The sequence below is a fragment of the Mustela nivalis genome (assembly GCF_964662115.1).
Source record: "Mustela nivalis genome assembly, chromosome: 13".
Lineage (NCBI taxonomy): Eukaryota > Metazoa > Chordata > Mammalia > Carnivora > Mustelidae > Mustela > Mustela nivalis.
The window spans coordinates 74,113,711-74,133,522 of NC_139032.1; the positions used below are offsets into that span (position 1 = coordinate 74,113,711).

General features: G+C 50.8%; 1 protein-coding gene across 40 annotated transcripts in view; it reads left to right on the forward strand.

The window, feature by feature from the left end:
* Positions 1-19,812, forward strand: part of ZNF618 (zinc finger protein 618) — a 209,949-nt gene that overhangs the window by 177,452 nt on the left and 12,685 nt on the right. For 7 of the 40 annotated variants that reach the window (XM_082697086.1, XM_082697074.1, XM_082697095.1 and 4 more), the window contains 4 exons: positions 4,676-4,915; positions 8,514-8,597; positions 10,557-10,601; positions 11,585-11,662. In XM_082697086.1, the coding sequence (XP_082553212.1) occupies positions 4,676-4,915; positions 8,514-8,597; positions 10,557-10,601; positions 11,585-11,662 (447 nt within the window). The remainder of the gene's footprint in view (positions 1-4,675; positions 4,916-8,513; positions 8,598-10,556; positions 10,602-11,584; positions 11,663-19,812) is intronic. The other 33 variants (XR_014302339.1, XR_014302343.1, XM_082697102.1 and 30 more) reach the window with 7 other exon arrangements.

Below are 19,812 nucleotides of genomic sequence, written 5' to 3' on the forward strand. Positions count from 1 at the left end.
TTGGAAAATTTCAGTCAGTATTTCTGTAAATATTCTTATTACCCAATCTTTTTTCTGCTGTTGAGACTTTTTATTTGTTTATGTATTAAACCATTTGGTGATGAAGCTCCTGTTTTTCCTTCGAGCTTCAGTTTGGATGGTTTCCAGTACCTTGTCTTCCAAGTTTGCTGTTCTGTTCTTCTCTAGTATGCAGTCTTTTCTTTTCTTTTTAAAGATTTTATTTATTTGACAGAAATCACAGGTAGGCAGAGAGGCAGGCAGAGAGAGGAGGGGAAGCAGGCTCTGCAGAGCAGAGAGCCCGATGTGGGGCTCGATCCCAGGATGTTGGGATCATGATCTGAGCTGAAGACAGAGGCTTCAACGAACTGAGCCACCCAGGCGCCCCCATAATCTTTTTTATTAGAAAAACCTGTCAAGTGAATTTTTCATTTCAGCTATCCTATTTTTCATCTTTGTAATTTCCATTTGGTTACTTTTTATAGCCTTTTTTTTTTTTTTTTTTCATTTAGTTCACATTATCCTTTAAATCTTTGAGCATATCTATGAAAGCTGTTTTAAGGCCCTTGTCAGCAGAGCCTATCATCCTTGTCGTGTCTGTTAAGTGGTATTTTTCTCTTGGTTATTAGTCACATTTTCCTGCTTTGCCTCACAAGTGATTTTTCATTCTGGGCTGCACATTGCAGTGTTCTGTTGAGCATCTGGATTTTGTTATCTTCCTTTGAAAAGTATTGAATTTTGTTATGGCAAATGGTTACTTAACTTACAGATCAGCTTTGTACTTCAGTGGTTTGTTTTTAAACTGTTAGGGTGGGTTTCCAGTTGTTCTTATTCTAGGGTTAGAGTAATCCTTCTATGGCCTGACCTTTCTGGTCCCTGACTAAATGCTCGAGGTGTTCAGCAAGGTCCATCTTCTCCGGCAGATGGGGACTCAGACATCTCCTCGTCTTGTGAGACTTCTGAATCCTTGCTCAGCTAACAGCCCTCAGTAGCGGTTACCTGCCATACTTTTCAGAGGCTTTTTCTGTACAAATCATTCTGGCGTCCAGTCTCAGACTTTAAGGGGTTGCCTCTGCACATTTCTGGAGGTTTTCTTTTTTTTCCCCCTTCAAAATTCCCTCCTCTTTGTTATTCTGTCCTGCTCATTCCAGCTCCCTCAAAAGCCCTGAACTCTGACCATTGCCTCCCCTATTGAGCCCAACAGCAGTGCCTTCTTTGGGCTCCACCCCCGTGCCGTGGTCCGGAAGATATCCAGGTAGAGACTGGAGTGATCACACATCAGGTCTTCCCTCGTGAATCACAGCCCTGCGCTGCCCTGTTCTGTGTATTTTGTCCAGCTTTACGGCTGCATCTGGAGGAGGGCTTAGTCTTACACTGGGGACTCTGGGATGGCCGGAGGAGTAAGCTGTCCCGTCCTCTAACTAAAATGAAAACCCAGGACATGGCATTCCCAGATGAGACTCCCCTTGCGCCACGGCCCCCGCTGTCCCACCCCCAGCCTTTGAGCACGCTATTCCCCTTTGCCTCGGATGGGTCTCCACCCTCCTCTGCCCCATGAGAGTTTCAGGGAGACCCCCAGCTCTCTCTGCGCTCTCGGTAACCCCATGGTTATTTTTCTGGAATCCTTTTATTCTCTGATTGATTGATTGATTGATTTCGCTACTATTGAATTTTTGGCTTTACAGAAAGTAGAGACCTCAGTGCCCTCGTATTTTTAAGTATCTCCCAGATGTAAACCTCTCACGGGTATTCTGTCAGCCAGTCTTGTCTGAAGCTCGCTCTTCTTTCCCAGTGAGAACTTGGGTAGGAATTGCAGCCTGATAACATTCTGTGTGAGAAGGTCCACAGATGGAGCAGATTGTTGAGTGAAAGGAGTTAGGAGTCTGCGAAGTTCATCCTGCTCTGTCCCTACCTGCTCTGTGACCGCGGAGTGGTTCCCATACCTCTCTGAGCTCCGAGAGGTTATCTGTCCCTAGATATGCCTTGGGGGCTGATGGGAGGGTGACGCAGGGGCCAGGTTCTCACGTCTCCTCTCCGGCATCCCGTCTTTGGCCGTTCACGCAGTGGTTCTCTGATCCCACAAGACCTCTTGAGCACTTCCTGTGTGTGAGGGAATGTGCTAGGTCCTGAGTGCATGGTTGGGCCTCACTGGCGGCCCTCCCAGAACATTGAGACTAATGGGGAAAGAGATCCCATTCGAAAGATCACACCGTGTGTCAGTACGGGTGGTGATCAGTTCTGGGAAGGGAGGAGGAGAGGGGCGACTGAAAGACTGGAAAGATCCATGACCGAGTGAGGTGTCGGCAGGGTACCAGTCTGACACACTCGTGACACTGTGTCAGACCAGCACGAGTTACCTAGGTGAAAACTGGAGGGAGCATCGTTCCAGAGGAATGACATATGCGGAGCTGCTAGGCTTGGAAGAGAGAAGGTGTTAGAGAACGGAAAAGGCAAGAGGTGAGCTGGTCCCAGGCCAGGTGCCTGAAGATTGCCTGGATCATGTGGTTCATGGGTGTCCCCGAGCTCCCTGCCCTATATTAGGGAGGCGGAGGTTGTCACACAGGCCAGGATTTTGACATCAGGAATTACAGACCCTGAAAAGAACTTGATCTGGAGGGCCTTCTAGAAACCATCCTTCAGAGTAGAGCCTGGGGCTTGAGAATGAAAGCCATGTGCCCAGTGTATTGCTCAGAAATTCTCTGTCCCTTGTGCCCAGGTTCCTGGGATGTTTGAGTGGATGGCACAGGGGACCACACGGCCTTGTGCAGGTAGCTTGACAAGCTTGAGCTTCTGTCTTAATCCTGACACAGACTTGCCATGTGACCCAAACTGACCGAACATTCTGGGTCTCGGTATCCTTATCTGTCCCAAGTCCCAGCAGTAGCTGCTTACATGTGAAGAGCCATGTACCATTCACGGGACTTCTGGGAGCTTGTGTGTTCTTGGGCTCTCGTAGAATCCCCGTGAGGCCGGGTGTGCCAAAAGGGGTATGGGTCGGGGGGAGCTAAGGTCAAGAGAGGAGAAGTAAAGAAGCCAAGACCATGGAGACGGAAGGGGCAGGGACGTGGCATCTGAAGGTGGGTTCATCTTGCTGCACGTTCAGTCCCCAAACTCCACTTCAGGGAGGTAGTTGGGAGCTCAGAGCTAGAGCTCTAGACACACACCGTGGAGTGTTGTATTTAGCTGGTTCTGTGGCTAAAAACATTTGGAAATGGTGAGACAAGCTACCCTTTAGATTGGCCTCTAAGGTCCTTGGCTCCGAAAGGGAGAGAGAGAGAGGGGGAGGGAACATAGGGAAGTGTCCTTCCCTACCCAGACCTCTAGTTTGTGATTAGAAAGCCCGAGTCCAGCGAATAGGTATTGAGACAGTGAGGGACACCTGTATCCTCTGTGGATGGTGGCCTTGGGAACTCCTCTTGGGGGCCAGGGTGGGCTGGGGTGAGGGCTTGCTTAATTAAGAGGGCTGTGAACAGAGTGTCCCCCAGCTCCTGGCATCTGGCCACCACTGTGAATGGAGGAGGGGGTACTTCCACGAGGACGTTGGGCAGCTGAGAACTCTGAGCTCATCTCAGTGTCTCGGGCTGAAGAGTGGGTCCTGTGTGGCCTCGCACGAAGCCCTGCTTCCTGCTTCTCTAGGCCAGGGCTTGCTCGTGGCTGCCAGGAATGGCCCAAGGTAGAGGGTCAGGAAGTGCCTTTTTATTTTTTGGCTCTGAAAATAGTGGGTGAATTGTCTGATGCCCAGGATGGGGACACTGATGGGGACCAGAGGCTGGGGGCAGCAGCCCTGACGAAGCCCCTTCCCGTGCTGCCTAGTCCCCTTCTCGCCTTCGGGGAGGAGAGTTGCCGTTGAGCTAGAAGACCTCTGCCTCCCTGCTCCTGTTCTGTGTTGAACGTGGGAGTGCGGCCAGGTTCAGGGCTCAGCCTAGGGCCCTGGGCGGCATGAAGGAGGCAGACTGCTGCCCGCCTAGGATGGCCAGAGGTGGAGACCACCTGGGTGTCAGCCCCCAGTTCTCAACGTCTCTGGCTTCTGCAGAGGACTCAGGGGAGGGAAGCAGGGGTTCTGGGAAATGGTGACCCAGACTTCCCCCAGTGCCACTGGGGAACTGCTGCACTGCACTGACTTTGGTGAAAGCAGCAACGTAGACTTCACGCGCTGTCCCCGAGAGCAGCAAGTCTCCAGCACCTCTTCCCCCTAAGACCCTGGGGCTCCGTGGAGCCCCTCTGCTTTTCCCCCACACCACCAGGCAATCCTGGTGTGTCCCTGGCTGTCTGCTTTCTGTCCTTCCTTCTGAGCCAGACTGCCTTGGAAGGAAAAGAGGCTTCGGAGCCAGTGTTCTAGAAAATGCTTTTTTGCCTGGGTTGACTAATTCACATGCTCCAACAGGTCATAGGCAGTGTTCTTAGGCACTGAGAGCCTGGGTTGGTCTAGGGTTATGGGGGAGCCCTCCCAGTGAGCTAGTCAGTGTGTTAGTTGATGATCAGGCTTCCTTCAAGGAGAGGCTGGGGAAGGTTCTAGAATCCTGGACTTTCTTAGGCTCCGAGAGAGAGACAGAGAGCCTTTGCCCTCTGTGGACCAAGAAGAGGTTTTGACCCTTGAGCATGGGGTTCCGTGGCCCAAGAGACAACTCAGTCGGCCAGCTCCGAGGGCCCACGGGGACTGAGAGCATGACCCTCTCAGGTACTGCCCCCGGGTGGGAGCCACCGGACGATCCAGATACGGGCTCTGAGTGTTCGCATCCGGAGGTCTCCCCGTCTCCACGCTTCGTGGCAGCGAAGACCCAGACGAACCAGTCGGGGAAAAAAGCTCCGGCCTCCGTGGTCCGATGTGGCGCCCTCTTACACCGCACCCCTCCAGCCACCCAAACCCAGACGTTCCGCACTCCAAACTCGGGATCTCCGGCAAGCAAGGCGACCGCAGGTACCGATGGCCTCTGTCATGCTCGCACTTCCTCCACTCCCCACCCCACTCCCACCTGCCATAGCTGTGCCTGGGGTCACTGTTCCTTGCAAGAGCGAGTGGAGGTCCCGTGGCTCTCTGGGACAGGCCTGGGTCCCAGCTGTGCCTCTAGCTGGCTCTCACCGTGGCAAGCCACCTAGCCTCTCTGAGCCTCGGTTTTCTTACCCTACATCAGAGAGTTTGTATGTGACAGTTTGCAATTCTTTTTTTTTTTTTTTAAGCGGGTACTATATTTTCCCAAGTCATAGCCTAAGGAGTTAAAACTTCTTTTTAAATTAACTGCCAGCCTTTGAGACTTAAGAGATTTTGCATAAGACATTTGAGTTCTTGCTGACGTTGGAAAGTCAGCTCTGGCAGTGCCGGACCGGCTTCCCCAGAGGGTAGCCGCTGGCGTGGGGACTGAGCCACAGCAGCCACCTTGAAGAGAGCACAGGCTGCCCGGTATTCCGTGGTCCTCACCACTCCCTCCTGCGTCGCTAACACAGTGGCCACGTGGCAGGCGTCATTTCTCATTGTGATCACGCTGTTGTCTGTCTGGCGTCCAGCCCCGCTCGTCCATTTCCATCACCCGCCTGGACCCTCTTGGCATGAGTTTGCATCCCCCAGTCTTCCTGAAAAAAATCTAAAACCTCATTTCTAGAAGAGTTGCTCCCCATGAAGCAGAGCTCTGTTCTCTTAGCCTCCCCCTACCTGGGAAGGGGGGTGCCTGCCCGTGAAGCCCCTCCGTGGGCCCTAACCCAGCAAGAAAGCAGTGGACGCCAGCTGCGGTGTGTTCGGCGTCTGTGGCTGCAGGTGGGGACCCGGCAGTGAAGGGTACACAGCAGCCACCATGCCCGGGGAGACTTGACGAGACACGGCAGCTGCTGAGTGGCGACGGTCAGGAATCCTCATTCCTTTCTGGGTGCGCTGAGCCTTGGGCTGTCTGCCGGGGTGTGCGGGGTGTAGAAAGAGTGACGACGTTGTCCTTCTGGGGCTGTGGGCCTTTCCTCACCCTCGGGAGGCCTAGAGCCAGCAGAGAGCTACACCAGCGATGAGACTGAGAATCCAGTTTAGTGAATGAGTAGATTGGACCCGCCACACAGCCAGGTGCAGGTTGGGCTTGCCTTTTTTCTGTGTTTCAATTTTGGACAAAGATTTGATTCTTCAAAATATTTGAGGATGAGTTTATTGTGCTTAGGTTTTTCAGAAGAGGAGTAAGTAGTCCGTCAGCCTTGAAGGTCATGATTTTTCAGGCCCTGTGCTGAGAAAAGCCAAGAGCCGTTGGTTGTGTTTTTGCAACAGCAGTCAGACATTGGTTGGAAGCAAACGGGTCATCATGGGCTCATTGACGGTAGATACTGGCTCAACTAAATAAAGGGATCCTGGCTTTCAAGTCTTGGCTTTTACTCATGACCTTGTGGCTGGGAGCTTGTGCATTGACCGTTTTGTGCAGAGAAGTGCCTACAAGGGCCCTGTGGTCTCTCGTGTTTCCCAGACCTCAGTGCCCCATAGTAAGCTTCCAGCCAACTCTGGGACGTGCCTCTGGCTGCCTCCATGTGACCTGGAAGGCTTGTGCTGGGGGTTCTGGGGCAGAGGACAGCAGGGGGTGAGCAGGGCCCTGCCCATCGGATCTGGAAGTTGTCCTTGCCCCTGTCCCGCTCACAGGCCGTGCTCCTTGGGTACGAGCGTGTCTGCACACAGCACTCCGCTGGGAGCACTGCCCCTGGCTTTTTGACCCAGGGTGCTGATTCGGGGGTAGCTGTTCCCGGTCTGCATGGTCCGCTGAGCAGTAGGGGACTAACTGTCAGCACTGTGGTGCTGCGTCGTACTGAGATGGTGGCCAGGCTGCATGGAACGCCTCCGCGGGCGGGGGTTGGGGGGAAGCGTTGAAGGAATGCACAGGACATAAGATGGAGAAAGGAATCCTGTCCGTACTACCCCAGACCCTCTTCAGGAGACTGCATGTGTCTCAGCAACGAACTCTTCTCTTTCTAACAGCCGGTGGGTTAAGCATACTCCCACCTCCAGGACTGGGCAGTGCCACTTGCCTGTCTTTCTGCCTGTAGAATGGGAATGACAGTGTGGCTGTCACAGCACCGTCGGGAGGACTGTGGGAGACCACAGGCATCAGGTGTGCGGACCGTGCTGGCCACATAGTAGGTGCTCAGTAAATGAGAGCCTCCACCGCCCCACCAATCCCACACAAAGAATGGAGGGGCGTTCTTTGCTGATTTACAGATGGCACCTTGAGGTGAGCCGATGGGTAGCTGTCAGCCCAGGCATTTCACAGACACCTTTTGAAGAGCGGGTCGTCTTGGGATGCCATCAACAGCCTCGGAGTCAGGAGGCGTCATTGGGCTTGGGAGCCCAAGCATGGAGCAGGGCGTGAGGGAGCTTCCTGGGGCTTCTTTTCCCATTGCCCCATCCTCATGCAGAACCCCAGCACCCACGGTCTGAGCACTTGTCCTTTTGATGTGGGGTGGGCTGGGTGGCAGTGGCATTTCCCAAAGTGGGCTCCGGGGATCACCATTTCTGAGGGGTACTAAGGAATTTTTAAAATGGGCCTCAGTGGCTAAATGTATCTGGGAAGGCTGCACAGCCACTCAGGTCTCTTTCTGGTGGAGCTTCTCAGAGCCTTTGATATCCCTGTGTGAGTTGTTTCCCCGACTGGGTCAGCTGCTTGTCCCAGCCAGACTTGCTCCCAGAAGCGTTTATGTCCCCGGCGTAGCTGCAGCCCCATTGTGCCGGGAGCAACTGGGAAAAGCAGAGCTACCTTCAAGCTCTGATAGCTCTGTCTCAGGACCTTCCACAGGGGGCAGGGGTGGGAGCTAATCTGTTCTGTTTGCTCCTGCTCGGACCCCATCTCTTCACACGGCGCCAGGAAGGTGCCCCCTCTAGGTGGAAATGCCGTGAATCCCATAAGGATCCAGTCCTTCCCGCGGATGAATTCAGAGCAGACCTCATCTGGTCTTCAGGCTCTCAGGGTGTGCGGCTGCCCCCGCTCACACCATCTCTCCAGGATGCCTTCCCTGCCACCCAGCGACCACTTGGCTTGTAGATCTGGAATCTGCTGTCTGGCCCTCCTGCTCTGCCGGAGCCACCGCCAGAAAACAGTCTGTCACCCTCCCTGCTCCTTGGTGGAGCCTGTGGCAGCAGATTCTGGCTGAGGAATTAGCGGGTGGCAGGTCCCAATGACTTAGTGTCACACATGTGGCTCTTTAACCAGAGATGGGAGACCTGGGTTCATTGGCCATCCGCCCACTCAGCTGGATTTCATGTGGGCATTCAGGTCACACACGTGTGCCCCCTGTGCCTGCCCCTTGACCCATGCTTGGCGCTGTAGGGGGGAATCTTTTGCCTGATGAGGTATCAGGCAAATCAGGTGAGCCCAAGGAGCTGGAGGTCTGTTTTGGGGTCCCGGCACCCCTCGCTGTGCAGGTTCCCCACATAAAGCCCTGGGCACTCCCAGACCCTGGACCAGGCAGTTCCCGGGTACCCTGGCCTCGAAGCCAGTTCCTTTTGGCCCTCATCGTGCTAACCAGTCACCGGTGTTTTCTCCCTCTCTCCTGTCCCCACCCAGCAGAAAGCGCTTTCAGTCGGAGAGTAGAAGGCAAAGCACAAAACCACTTTGAAGAGACAAATAGCAGTTCCCAAAACTCTAGCGGTGAGTGTACCCTGTGACAACCATCCCGTGCTGTGGTCTCCACTACTCCTACGTGGGGAGGCGGCAGGCGCTCTGGGCTGGGGTCTTCATGGTCCCCGATGCTGTTCCTGGGAAGACGCAGCGGGCAGGGAATTAGGAGGGGGCCGGGGCCAGGCAGACATGGGAAGGGTGTTTTCTTCCAGGGACCTGCCTCTGGGCCTCAGGGGGCATCTCTGGGACTGCTGCTGTTCGCCCCCCCCCCCCCCAGACGAGGGACTCCCCCTCCCCATTGCCCACAGCATAGATACAGATGGCTCTGGGAGGAGTGAGAGAGCTACTGCTAGGTTTTTAGAGTAAACATTGCAGCCAGTTTCTTTCCAGGACAGGCAAAGGAGGGGGCAGCAGAGAAGGCTATAGCCAAAGAGCCAGAGACCCATGAGTTCTGGCCCCACTTTGAATCGGAGGCCATCCAAAGGGCCTCTGTCAGCCCTTGCCCTCCGAAGGAGCTTTGGCCGAGGTTCCCGGTGGTGTTTTGGTGCCCCCTGGCGGCGTTCCTATAGCACCTTGGAGCAGCCAAAGGCCGCTCCTCCCCAGACGGATGCTCTCTGCTAGCCCAGCAGGGCGCTGGGGGGCCCTGTCTGAGAAAGGCGCAGCAATCTGGCCTGCACAGTGACGACCAGGGCAAGATGGGAAAATGGTTCTGGTGCTGGGGTCACGTTAGGGTAGGGTACCTCCCCGCCTCCGTGCGGCTGCAGTTCAGCTCAGCAGGTGAGGGGCTGGCATGTGCCTGGCACCGTGCTGGGCACAGACGGGGCCGGCAGTCGGGGCTGTCATGAAACACAGCCGGGAGCCCAGACTTGGATGTGGATGTTTCTGCCCCGTATGGCGAGCTCCAGCTCTGATCTTAAGCCGAAGCGTAAACCCCGTCGGCTCTACCTCCAGGCTGGTGCCTGGGGCCGGCGGCCTCTTCACCTCACCTGCGCTGTGAAGCGGGGTTCGCGCACATGTCCCTGTGGCAGCGCACATGTCCCTGTGGCAGCAGGCTGGTGTTCTGGTGGCGGTGGTGGCAGTGGTAGTTTTGACTAAACCAGGTGACGTGGGGAGTGCCCCGAGGAGAAGCGAGGGAGATGGGCTGTGCTGGGGGCTGAGAATGTCTGTGTAGCCCTGTAAACCGTAGAGAGCTTGCCGACTTTCCCAAGCCGCTCACCTTCTGAGACATGTGACCCAGTCTCCAAAAGACAGTGCCAGAAGCGACGGCGTGGCTTGCCCGAGGCCACACAGGAAGCAGGAGAGCCAGGACTGGGAGCACCATCTCCCCTTAGCAGCCAGGCTGAATCCCCCGCCTCTCAGTCCTCCAGCACTGCTGTCTGGAGGACAGCCTGACGTGCTGCTGCTAGCAGCCGCCATTTATTGAGCGCTTACTACGTGCCTGGCCTGTGTTCAGAGCTGTCTGTGTCTCCCCTGTTTTCATCCTTACCACAGCCCCGGGGCAAGGGTGGGGTGTCAGTGTTCTTATTAACCTCATTTTCTGGATGAGGAAATAGGCCCAGGAGAGGTAGGTCACGTTCCCAGGTCCCCAGTCTGTAAGGGATGCCTGCTGCCTTTTGCCTTTGAGGCTCACCTAACAATGCCAAGAAGCATAACCTGTCCCAGCACAGCCCTCCCCTGGCCGGTGCCAGGATCTAGAAGCAGCTCCCAGCTCCCTCTCCTTAAGTGGCAGCTACACAGGGACATTTCCTCATTCGAACTCTGTGGGCTCACTCTCTGAGAGTTGAGAGTGTCCTGGAGGCATGGCCCTGGCTGATCTGGCCCTGCCTGGTGTCCCAGCAGCAGCCCAGAATGTGAGCCTGGCTCTCAGATCTTCTTCCTCCTCCTCCGAGAGTCCCGGTGGCTTACTGCTTCCTGAGAACAGAAGTAATGACAATCATCTCAGAGCACCAGAACGGGAAGAGACTTAGCTAAACTGTTTCTCTTTTGCAGAAACTGCAAGTCCCCTGATTTCCAATACTTTCCCTCTCCTACAGAGTAAGTGACGGTCCCATGGGGGGCTGGAGAGGGCAAGGCAGGGCAGGGAGTGAACTCAGCCAGCCACCTGCTCAGGACTTCCCCAGAGCCCTTGCCCTTGGACCACCCCTTGGCAGAGCTGGCAGCCAGCAGAGGCAGGAGGAGGGGCCAGCCCCAGGCGGGAGGGGGAAGTCCAGACAGGGGACAAGGCAGAGCCTGACTACAGGCATCCTGCTTCCACCGCCCGCCCCCCACCCCCCGACCCCGGCCCTAGCAGTAACCCAGGCCTTCCCGTAGCTACTCATGGGGGCGGCCTCAGGACAGCACTTCCAGGCCCATCGCGTGTCTCTCCTTAACTCCTCTTTGACCCCCTTCTTTCCTTGTCCTTCCACTTTCCCCTGTGCTGGGCATGGACTTGAGTTCTGGGGACACAGAGGTGGGAGGTCCCCCTGCGCACGTGGTTCTGTCCCGCACGCACTGTCTTCCCTGTCCTCACCTGTCCTGTGTCCTCTCACCTTCCTGTGGCCTTCTCCACCTCCTACCCTGCTCTCCCGATCACTGCCCACTCCCTTTACGGCCCTCTGTGCTCTTCACCTGGTTTTCGTTTCATTCATACACTCCCGTCTTTGTTTTTTCTTCGGCGGGGACGTCTGCACTCCTCTGGGCCGAGGATGGGCTGTGGGGCATGTGGGACATGGTCTCTGTCCCAGGGCAGCACTTGGTCCGTTAGTGTTGCCCCATTCCCCTCCCCAGTGCCCAGAACAGTGCCTGGCACACAGTAAGCACTCAATAAATGTCTGTGTGATTGAGCTAGACGGTCTCTATCTGCAGGTCTTCCTCCCTCCGTTGCTGCTCCTTCCCCCAAGCCTCTCCCTCAGCAGTTAGTGACAGGGGCAGACAGGCTGGGCCCAGAGCTCCGAGCGCAGAGCCCCAGCAGGTTCCTGGGCATCCAGGGTCGTTCTGCCACTAATGCAGCTGCCTCGTCTCTCCCCCTCCCGCCCCAGAACCGTACACCTGCGGCGCCTGTGGGATCCAGTTCCAGTTCTACAACAATCTGCTGGAGCACATGCAGTCCCACGCAGGTAAGGGAATCCCTGGTCTGGGCCGTACCAAGTGCTCTTCCTGCCCGGTGCCCCCCAGAGCTTGCCCGGAGGCCAGGCCTTCTCAGGAAATGGGCACAGGACCTGGGACCTGCCCTCAGGGAGCCCTGGGGCCCTACAGGGGAGGTCTGTGCTGGAGATGGTGGTGGGTACCCAGTTAGAGAGGGGGACGAGCTGAAGAAAGCTTCCTGAAGGTTGTGGCTCTGGCCCCCGAGCATAACCATAGGAGCTGACTGGGAAGGACCTCACGGGGGCAAGGGAGTGTGGTTTGAGATCTCGGGGAGCTGAGGCGGGAGCCAGACGGGACAAAGGGATCCTGCCAGGGCAGCCTGGACCCAAGCCCCGACTCCGAGTAGAGGTACATTCACTGTGACAGTGTCCCAGACATGACAGCAGCCATCCTCAGACTGGAGCGTGCCCCAGGCCCCCCACCCTGATGCTGGGGTCTATAGGTCTGCAACAGGGCCTGGCGCTGGCGTTGCTGGCAAGTCCTCGGCCCCGCCATGAGTCTAGGGAGTATGATGAGAGCCACCGGGGACAAGCTCCTGGCTAGTGGCACGCTGTCTAGGTGACCTTCTCATCAGCTGTGCGGCCACCTTCCAAGTATGTGGTATTAGCGCCCTCCCCTCTACCATCCTGCTTTCAAAGCCACGCCTCCCGTTTTCAGGGTCTTTTCGCAGCAGCACCCCGCTTCTGGTCCAGTTTCTGTTCTGGTCAGGCGGATGCCACTGTGTGTGATAGTGGGTAAGCCCCAGAGTCGCAGCGGTTTCACGTAATCACTGACTTCTGCTGTCCCAGCACGGCCTGACGCAGGTGGCCGGGCTAGCTGGCCTTGACCATGGTGACCGAAGCTCCGTCCTCCCCGTGGCTCCTCAGTCTCCGTGTCTCAGACGGGGCAGCCGGGAGGGCAGCAGACTTCCTCCTATACCACTTTGGATCACGAGTGACACGTGGTCCTGTGCGCCCACATTCCAGGGGCGAGGAGCATGCCCAGCGCCTCTGTCCAGGGACAGCCTGACATTTCGGGAGAAACGGGAATGGGGCTTCAGCTAGCCATCCTTGCCACCCCTCTCTACAAGGCCTCCTGGGGTGGAGGTGGGGGATGCTTGGAAGTGGGAGGAACGTCCTTGCCGTGTAGAAGCAGTGGTCGCTGCTGTGTCTGTGATGGTGACCGTTACTGCTCGTGCCCCTCTTAGGGCTGGCCTGACCTGCACAGAGGAAGCAGGACTGGACCCTCATTTAGGGGGCTGTTCTGTTCTGTGAGCGTGTCCCCTCTTCGTTCATTGTGTCCGTCCATTCCCTTCTTCGGCGTGCAGTGTGGGTGCTGGCCCCTCGGCACTCAGTCATGAGCTCTTCAGTCGGGGGAGCTATTACTTATTTCTAACGAACTCATTAAAATCAGAGCAGAGCCACTGTGGCAGCCAGGACATGGGAGCTCCAAGCTCTGGTGTACCGCCAGGCCGAGTGCCCCGGGCAGTAAACGTGTCCCCCTGTCTGAGCCTTCTCCATCTCGGAGATCTGTCCTGTCCGGCTGTCCTCCCACGAGGCTTCGCAAGCCTCACCCCTCTTGCTTGCCTTGGCCGTCAACCATCCCTCCCCATGGAAGGCCTCGAATGCCCGCTGAAGGCATTCAGACTTAACCCCCTGGGAACCAGTGACAGGCACACCTCTTGGACCAGAGACTCCCACAGTCCAATGTCCGCTGACTTCCCTTCTGAAACCAGGACCCTCCACCTGCCCCCCTGCCAGCTTCGGAAGCTGAGGCCTGTTAGGGGAGGGTCTGTCTGGGTGCTCAGGCAGTGGGGTGGAGGCCATTAAAATGCAAATCAAGGCTGTGCCTATGGAGCCTTGCGGCTCCCAGGCCTCCTGTCTTGTTTTCTAGGGAGAGCTTTGGGCCGCTTTGTTCTGGTCCACTGCTGGCAAAGAATGCCTCACGGGCAATCCAGTGCAAAGCCAGCCTGAATCCCAGCCAGGCTGAGTCAGGATTAAAGGATAGACTCCATAGAGAAAAATTAAGCGTCATGATCTGTGCAGTTCACGGTGTCGCTGATAAGGGGGATCAGCCTCGAATAACACCAATCTCATTAAGAGGCTGCTGAATGGCACAGGGTAATTCCCCCTAATAAACTTCTTTTCTGTGCTGTAGGAAAATTTGTCTTGCCCCTGGTGTCCATTCCAGAGTATGTTTGGGGAGTCATCGTACTAGCGATCGCTAACGTTTAGTGAGCAGTTACTATGGGTCAGACAAGGCTGTGCCATCAGATCTCCTGAACGAGCTGACGTTCTCATCCCCATTATATAGATGAAGAAACTGAGGCTCACAGAACAGAATCACTGGCCCAAAGTTGCAGAGCTTGTAAAAGGTATCTAGCATCATATGAGCTCTGGCACGGTCCCAGACTTTCCCTTGGAGCCACTTGAGCAATCTGGGCCTCAAGCTTCTCATCCACGAAGTGGGCCAGTCAGCACTCTCACAGGCTGGGTGAGGGGACTGATAATGACATCTGTCCCATATTGAGGGTCGTGGTATAGTCTCATACTGAAAAGCAACAGGTGCCTCTTTTCCCAACAGCTGCTTCCTGCAGTGGCCCCTCCCCACGAGATGGCCTTGACTCCAGCTTCTCATCCAGCCCTTTGCTGATGGGGCCGGGCATGTGCACCTGTGGGACTTAGGGAATAGCCACACTGAGTAAACGCTATTTTCTACTCAAGCTATAAATCAAGCCTTTTCACGGGTATTTACCAAGTACCTCGTCCATATCAGAGGCAGTATCAGTGGGATCTGGAGAAAAAAGTCGATTGAGCCAGCTAATACTAGATGTTATTCTCCACTGCTGGGTTGAGTCCTCTCCATTCTAGGTCCTAGAGGATAGGGGAATCAGCCTACAGCTTGCCCTGCGCCAGCATTTTGGTTGGGGGGGCGTGGAATGAGGCCCAGAAAGTTGAAGCAGCTAGCTCCAGCTCCCAGCCCACAACCGTGGCAGAGCCCGATTCAAAACTGTGTATGTTGGTGGAGAAAGGCAACCAGAACGGCTGCTGGTTTCTGTTCTAGAACACGTGTTTTCCCCATTTTTAATGTAATATAAATGTAATGTAATATCTACTCCTTCAAAGAAATCGGGTACTTGTGGGGAAGTTAGGAAATGAAGCCATGATCTCACAACTCAGAGCTACCCACTCTTGTTACTCTCAGGATGGGCTGCTTTTCATTCATTTAAAACTGGATTTATCAAGATAAAATTTTACATACATGGAATTCATCCATTTGAAGAGTACGATGTGATCGTTTTGACATGTGATGGTCATCTGATCACCATTGCTGTTAAGATGTGTAACATGACCACATCCATCCAAAAGTTCCCTCCTGCCTCCTGGTGGCTAGTGCCCTCTCCGAGCCCAGCCCCGACAGCCACTCTCTGCTTCCCTTGGCTCTAGTTTTGCTTTTACTGGAGTTTTATATAAATGGAATTACATGGCATTTAGTTTTTTGTGTCTGGCTTTTCTCACTTTGCATGCTTTAGAGATGAATCTGTGTCATCAGTAACCAGTGCTTTTTATTATGGAGTGGGACGCCATTGTTTGGCCCTGCCACAATTCGTTGTTTATCCTGTCACCAGTTGATAGCCACTTAAATTCTCTCCAGTTTGGGGCTATTATGAACACACCTGCTGTGAACTATCAAGTATGCGTTTTTGTGTGGATATATGTTTTTAACTATTGGGTGTACACCTGGGAGTGGAAATTCTGGGTTACATGATAACTCATGTTTAGGTGGAAATTGCCAGATTGTTTCTGCAAGGGCCTTCTACCATTTTTCCATTCCTGTGAACAGTGTGTGAGGGGTGTGATTCCTCCAACCTGTTCAAGGTACTTGCTATGATTTGATTTTTTGTTACAGTCATCCCAATGTGTGCCAAGAGGTATTTCATTATGATTTTCATTTACATATTCCTGACGAGTAATGACATTGAACATTTGTCTTGTGCTTACTGGCCATTTGAATATCTCCCTGGTAGAAATGTCTGTTCAGATCCTTTGCCCATTTTTAAATTTTTTTGGTCTTTTTTTTTGGGGGGGGGGTCTTTTTTTGTTAAATTTTAAGTGTTCTTTACATCTTCTGGATATAAGACTTCTACAGGTATACGGTTTGTAATTATTTTCACCTGTAGTGCGGGTTGTCTCTTTACTTTATTGATGCTGGCTTTTGAAGCACAGAAATTTAAAATTTTGGTCAAGTCCATTTGTTTTTTCTTTCATCATGTGTGCTCTTGGCATCTTGCCTAAGAAACCAGAGTTTTAGCTCTTACATTTATGACTGTATTCCAAATTAATTTTTGTGTGAGTTATTGGGCGAGGGGGGTCCTACTTTGGTCTTCTGCATGCGATATCCATGGTCCTATCACCATTTTTTGAAAATATCCTTTTGCCCATTAAATTTCCCTTGCACCCTTGTCAAAAATCAGTTGTCCATAAATGTGAGGGTTTATTACTAAAATTTGAATTTTGTTCCATTAATCTGTATGTCCTCATGCTAGTACTACACTGTCTTGATTAGTATGTGGCTTTGCAGTAGCTTTGAAATCAGGAAGTCTGAGCCCTCTAATTTTGTTCTTTTTGTAGAACATCTTGGCTATTTTGCCTCTCTTGGATTTCCACGTGAATTTTAGGTTTAGCTTGTCAATTTTTGTTAAAAAGCCAGCATGGATTTTGACAGGGATCATGTGGAATCTAGAGTAATTTGGGGAGAATTGCCATTTTGACATTATTAAATCTTCTAGTCTATGAACATGGAATATCTTTCCGTTTGTTGAAGCCTTTGAGTTCTTCCAGCCATGTTTTTAGTTTTCATTGTACTAAATCTTGCACTTCATTTGTAAATTTATTCCTAACTATTTTATTCTTTTGGATGCTGTTATAAAATGTAATTGTTCTCTTAGTTTAATTTTTGGGGTGGTCATTTGTTAGTATAAAGAAATACAATTGATTTTTTTCATATATGTTGATCTTGTTCCCTGCAACCTTGCTAAACTTACTTATCAGTTCTAATAGTTTTTCGTGTGTGTGTGTGTGTTTCATGAGATTATTCATGTACCATAAACCATGTCACCTGCAAATAGAGATCATTTTACTTTTTTCCTTCCAATCTGGATGATTTTTTGAAATTCCTAACTATTTTTTCCTCCTTGCCCTGGCTAGAATCACTAATACACGTTGATTAAAAGAGGTGAGACTGGATATTCTTGTCTTTTTCCTGATCTTAGGGGGAAAGTTTTCAGTGTTTAGCCATTAAATGTGATGTTAACAGTGGGTTTTTCAGAGATGCCCTTTTGTCAGGTTGAAAAAGGTCCCTTCCGTACCTGGTTTGCTGATTGTTTTTATCATGAAAAAGTATTGGACTTTGTCAGATGTCTTTTCTGCATCTGTTGAGATGATCATGTGGTTTTTGTTCTGTGTTCGATTAATATGTTTTATTTGTACGTTGAACCAACTTTGTATTCCTGGAGTAAATCCTACTTGTTATAGCTGGGTTTGGTCTGTTCTGTTTTATTGAAGATGTTTGTGTCTATAGTCCTAAGACATAGTGGCCTGTAGCTTCTTTTCATGTAATTTCTTTGTCTGATTGGGTATCAGAATAATGTTCGCCTTGTGAAATAGATTGTGAAATGTTCCCTCCTCTGTTTTGGGGAACAATTTGTGAAGAGTTCCTTAACACTAGAATTCACTAATAAACTCCTCAGAATCTGGACTTAGCTTTTCTTTCTTTTTGTGGAAAATATTTTGAATACTAATTCAGTCTTCTATAGGTCTGTTCAGATTTTCTATTTCTGGAATTGGTTTTTGGTAGTTTATGTTTTTCTAAGAGTTTGGGGTACCTGGGTGGTTCAGTTATTAAGCATCTGCCTTCACCTCAGGTTTATATGACAATCCCAGGGTCCCAGGATTGAGCCCAGCATCCGGCTCCCTGCTTGGTGGGAAGCCTGCTTATCCTTCTCCCACTCCCCCTGCTTCTGTTCCCTCCCTCTCTCGCTGTGTCTCTCTGTGTCAAACAAATAAATAAAATCTTTGAAAAAAAATTATTTCATCCAGATTTTGTGGTTTGTTGGAATACTATTGTTCATAGTATTTCCTTAAAATCTTTTTTGTTTCTATCAAGTCAGCAGACTTAAGATTTTTATTTGTTGGTTGGTTTTTAGATTTCCTTTATCAGGTCCAGGAAGTTTCCTTCTCTTCCTAGTTGACTTAGAGTTTGTGTCAAGAGTAGCTATTGAATTTTGTCACATTTTTAAGAAGACTTGCTTATTTTTAGAGAGAGACAATGTGGGTGTGGGCCAAGGGGAGAGAATCTCAAGCAGACTCCCCATTGAGCACAGAGTCAATCCCATGACCCTGAGATCGTGTATGACCTTAGCTGAAACTAAGTCGGACACCTACCTGACTAAGCAACCAGGCTCCTCTGAAATTTTCTCACATTTTAATGTGTATTTCTAGCCATAGAGATCATTTTTCTTCTTATTTTCTCTTAGTATAGGGAATTGCACTGATTGGATTTTTTTTTTTTTAACCTCAATTTATATTTCTGGGGTAAATTCCACCTAGTGATGATTTTTTTTTTTAATCTATTGCTGTATTTAGTTTGTTAATATTTGGTGAAGGATGTTTATATGTGTGTTTATGAGGAATATTTGTTTGTGGTTTCTTCTCTTGAAGTGGTTTTCTCTAATTTTGGATCAGAATAAGCCAGTCTCCTAAAATGAGAGATGTTCTTCTCTCATCTGTTTTCGGGAATAATTTGCATAGAATTTGTATTACTACTTAAATATTTGGTCACATTCTCCAGTTAACCCATATGGGATTTTTCTTTGTGCCTGTATATGAACTTAATTTTTGTAATAGATACTTTAGGCTATCTGTTTCTTCTGGAGTGGACTTCGGTTCTTTGTATGTTTTAGGTTGTTTGTTTGCCTCACTGAAGGAGTTGCATCATTTTTAATCCCTCTAATATCTGTAGCATATGTAGTGATGTCCCCTTCTCTCATTCCTGATACTGATAATTTGTATCCTTTTTTAAAAAATCTTTTTGTCTAAAGGTTTATCACTTTTCTTCATTTCTACAAAAAATGAGCTTTTTTGTTTCATTAGTTTTCTCTATTGTATTTATTTTCTGTTTTATTCATTTCTGCTTTTAGCTATAGGATTTCCTTTCTTCTTACTTTAGAATCAACTTGCTCTTCCTCCTTAGATCTTTCTTGTAGTGGAAGCTTACAATACTGATTTTAAACCTTTATTCTTAATTTTTTTTAAAGATTTTATTTATTCATTTGACAGACAGAGATCACAAGTAGGCTGAGAGACAGGCAGAGAGAGAGGAGGAAGCAGGCTCCCTGCTGAGCAGAGAGCCCGATGTAGGGCTCCATCCCAGGACCCCGGGATCATGACCTGAGCTGAAGGCAGAGGTTTTAACCCACTGAGCCACCCAGGCGCCCCCCCCCCTTTATTCTTTTTTAATGTAATCATTTAATGCTATACATATGCCCTGCTTTAGATAGAACCCACAAATTCTGAAAGGTTATGTTTTAATATTAAGTTCAAACCATTTTCTAATTTCCTTTATGATATTTTTTGGTCCTTGTGATTTTAGAAGTGTGATGTTTATTATTCAAAGAGTTGCAGTTTTTTCACTATATTTCTGCCTCCTTCCTTTTTCTGGGAGCCAAGTTATATGTGTATTAGGCTGCTTAATGTTATCCACTGTCCGTTCATTTATGTGCAGTCCTTTTCCTTCATTTCTAACTAACAGTTACTCCAAGAGGAGAGTTGAAATCCCCAGGTACAATTATGGATTTGTCTACTTCTTGTTTCAGGTTTTGCTTCATGTGTTTGGATATATCCACGTTTAGAATTATTATGTTATTCTTGGTATTTTGACTGTTGTCATGGTATAGGGTGTCTTGTTATGCCTGGTAATATTTCTTGTCCTGAGGTCTGATTTTTCTGTAATGCTATCGCAAACATCACCAGCTTTCTTCTCTACTATTTGTATGGTGTGCCTTTATTCAGCCTTTTACCCTGTCTTAATATTTAAATAGGTTCCTTATAGATAACATATGGTAGAGTCTTAACTTTTTTTTACT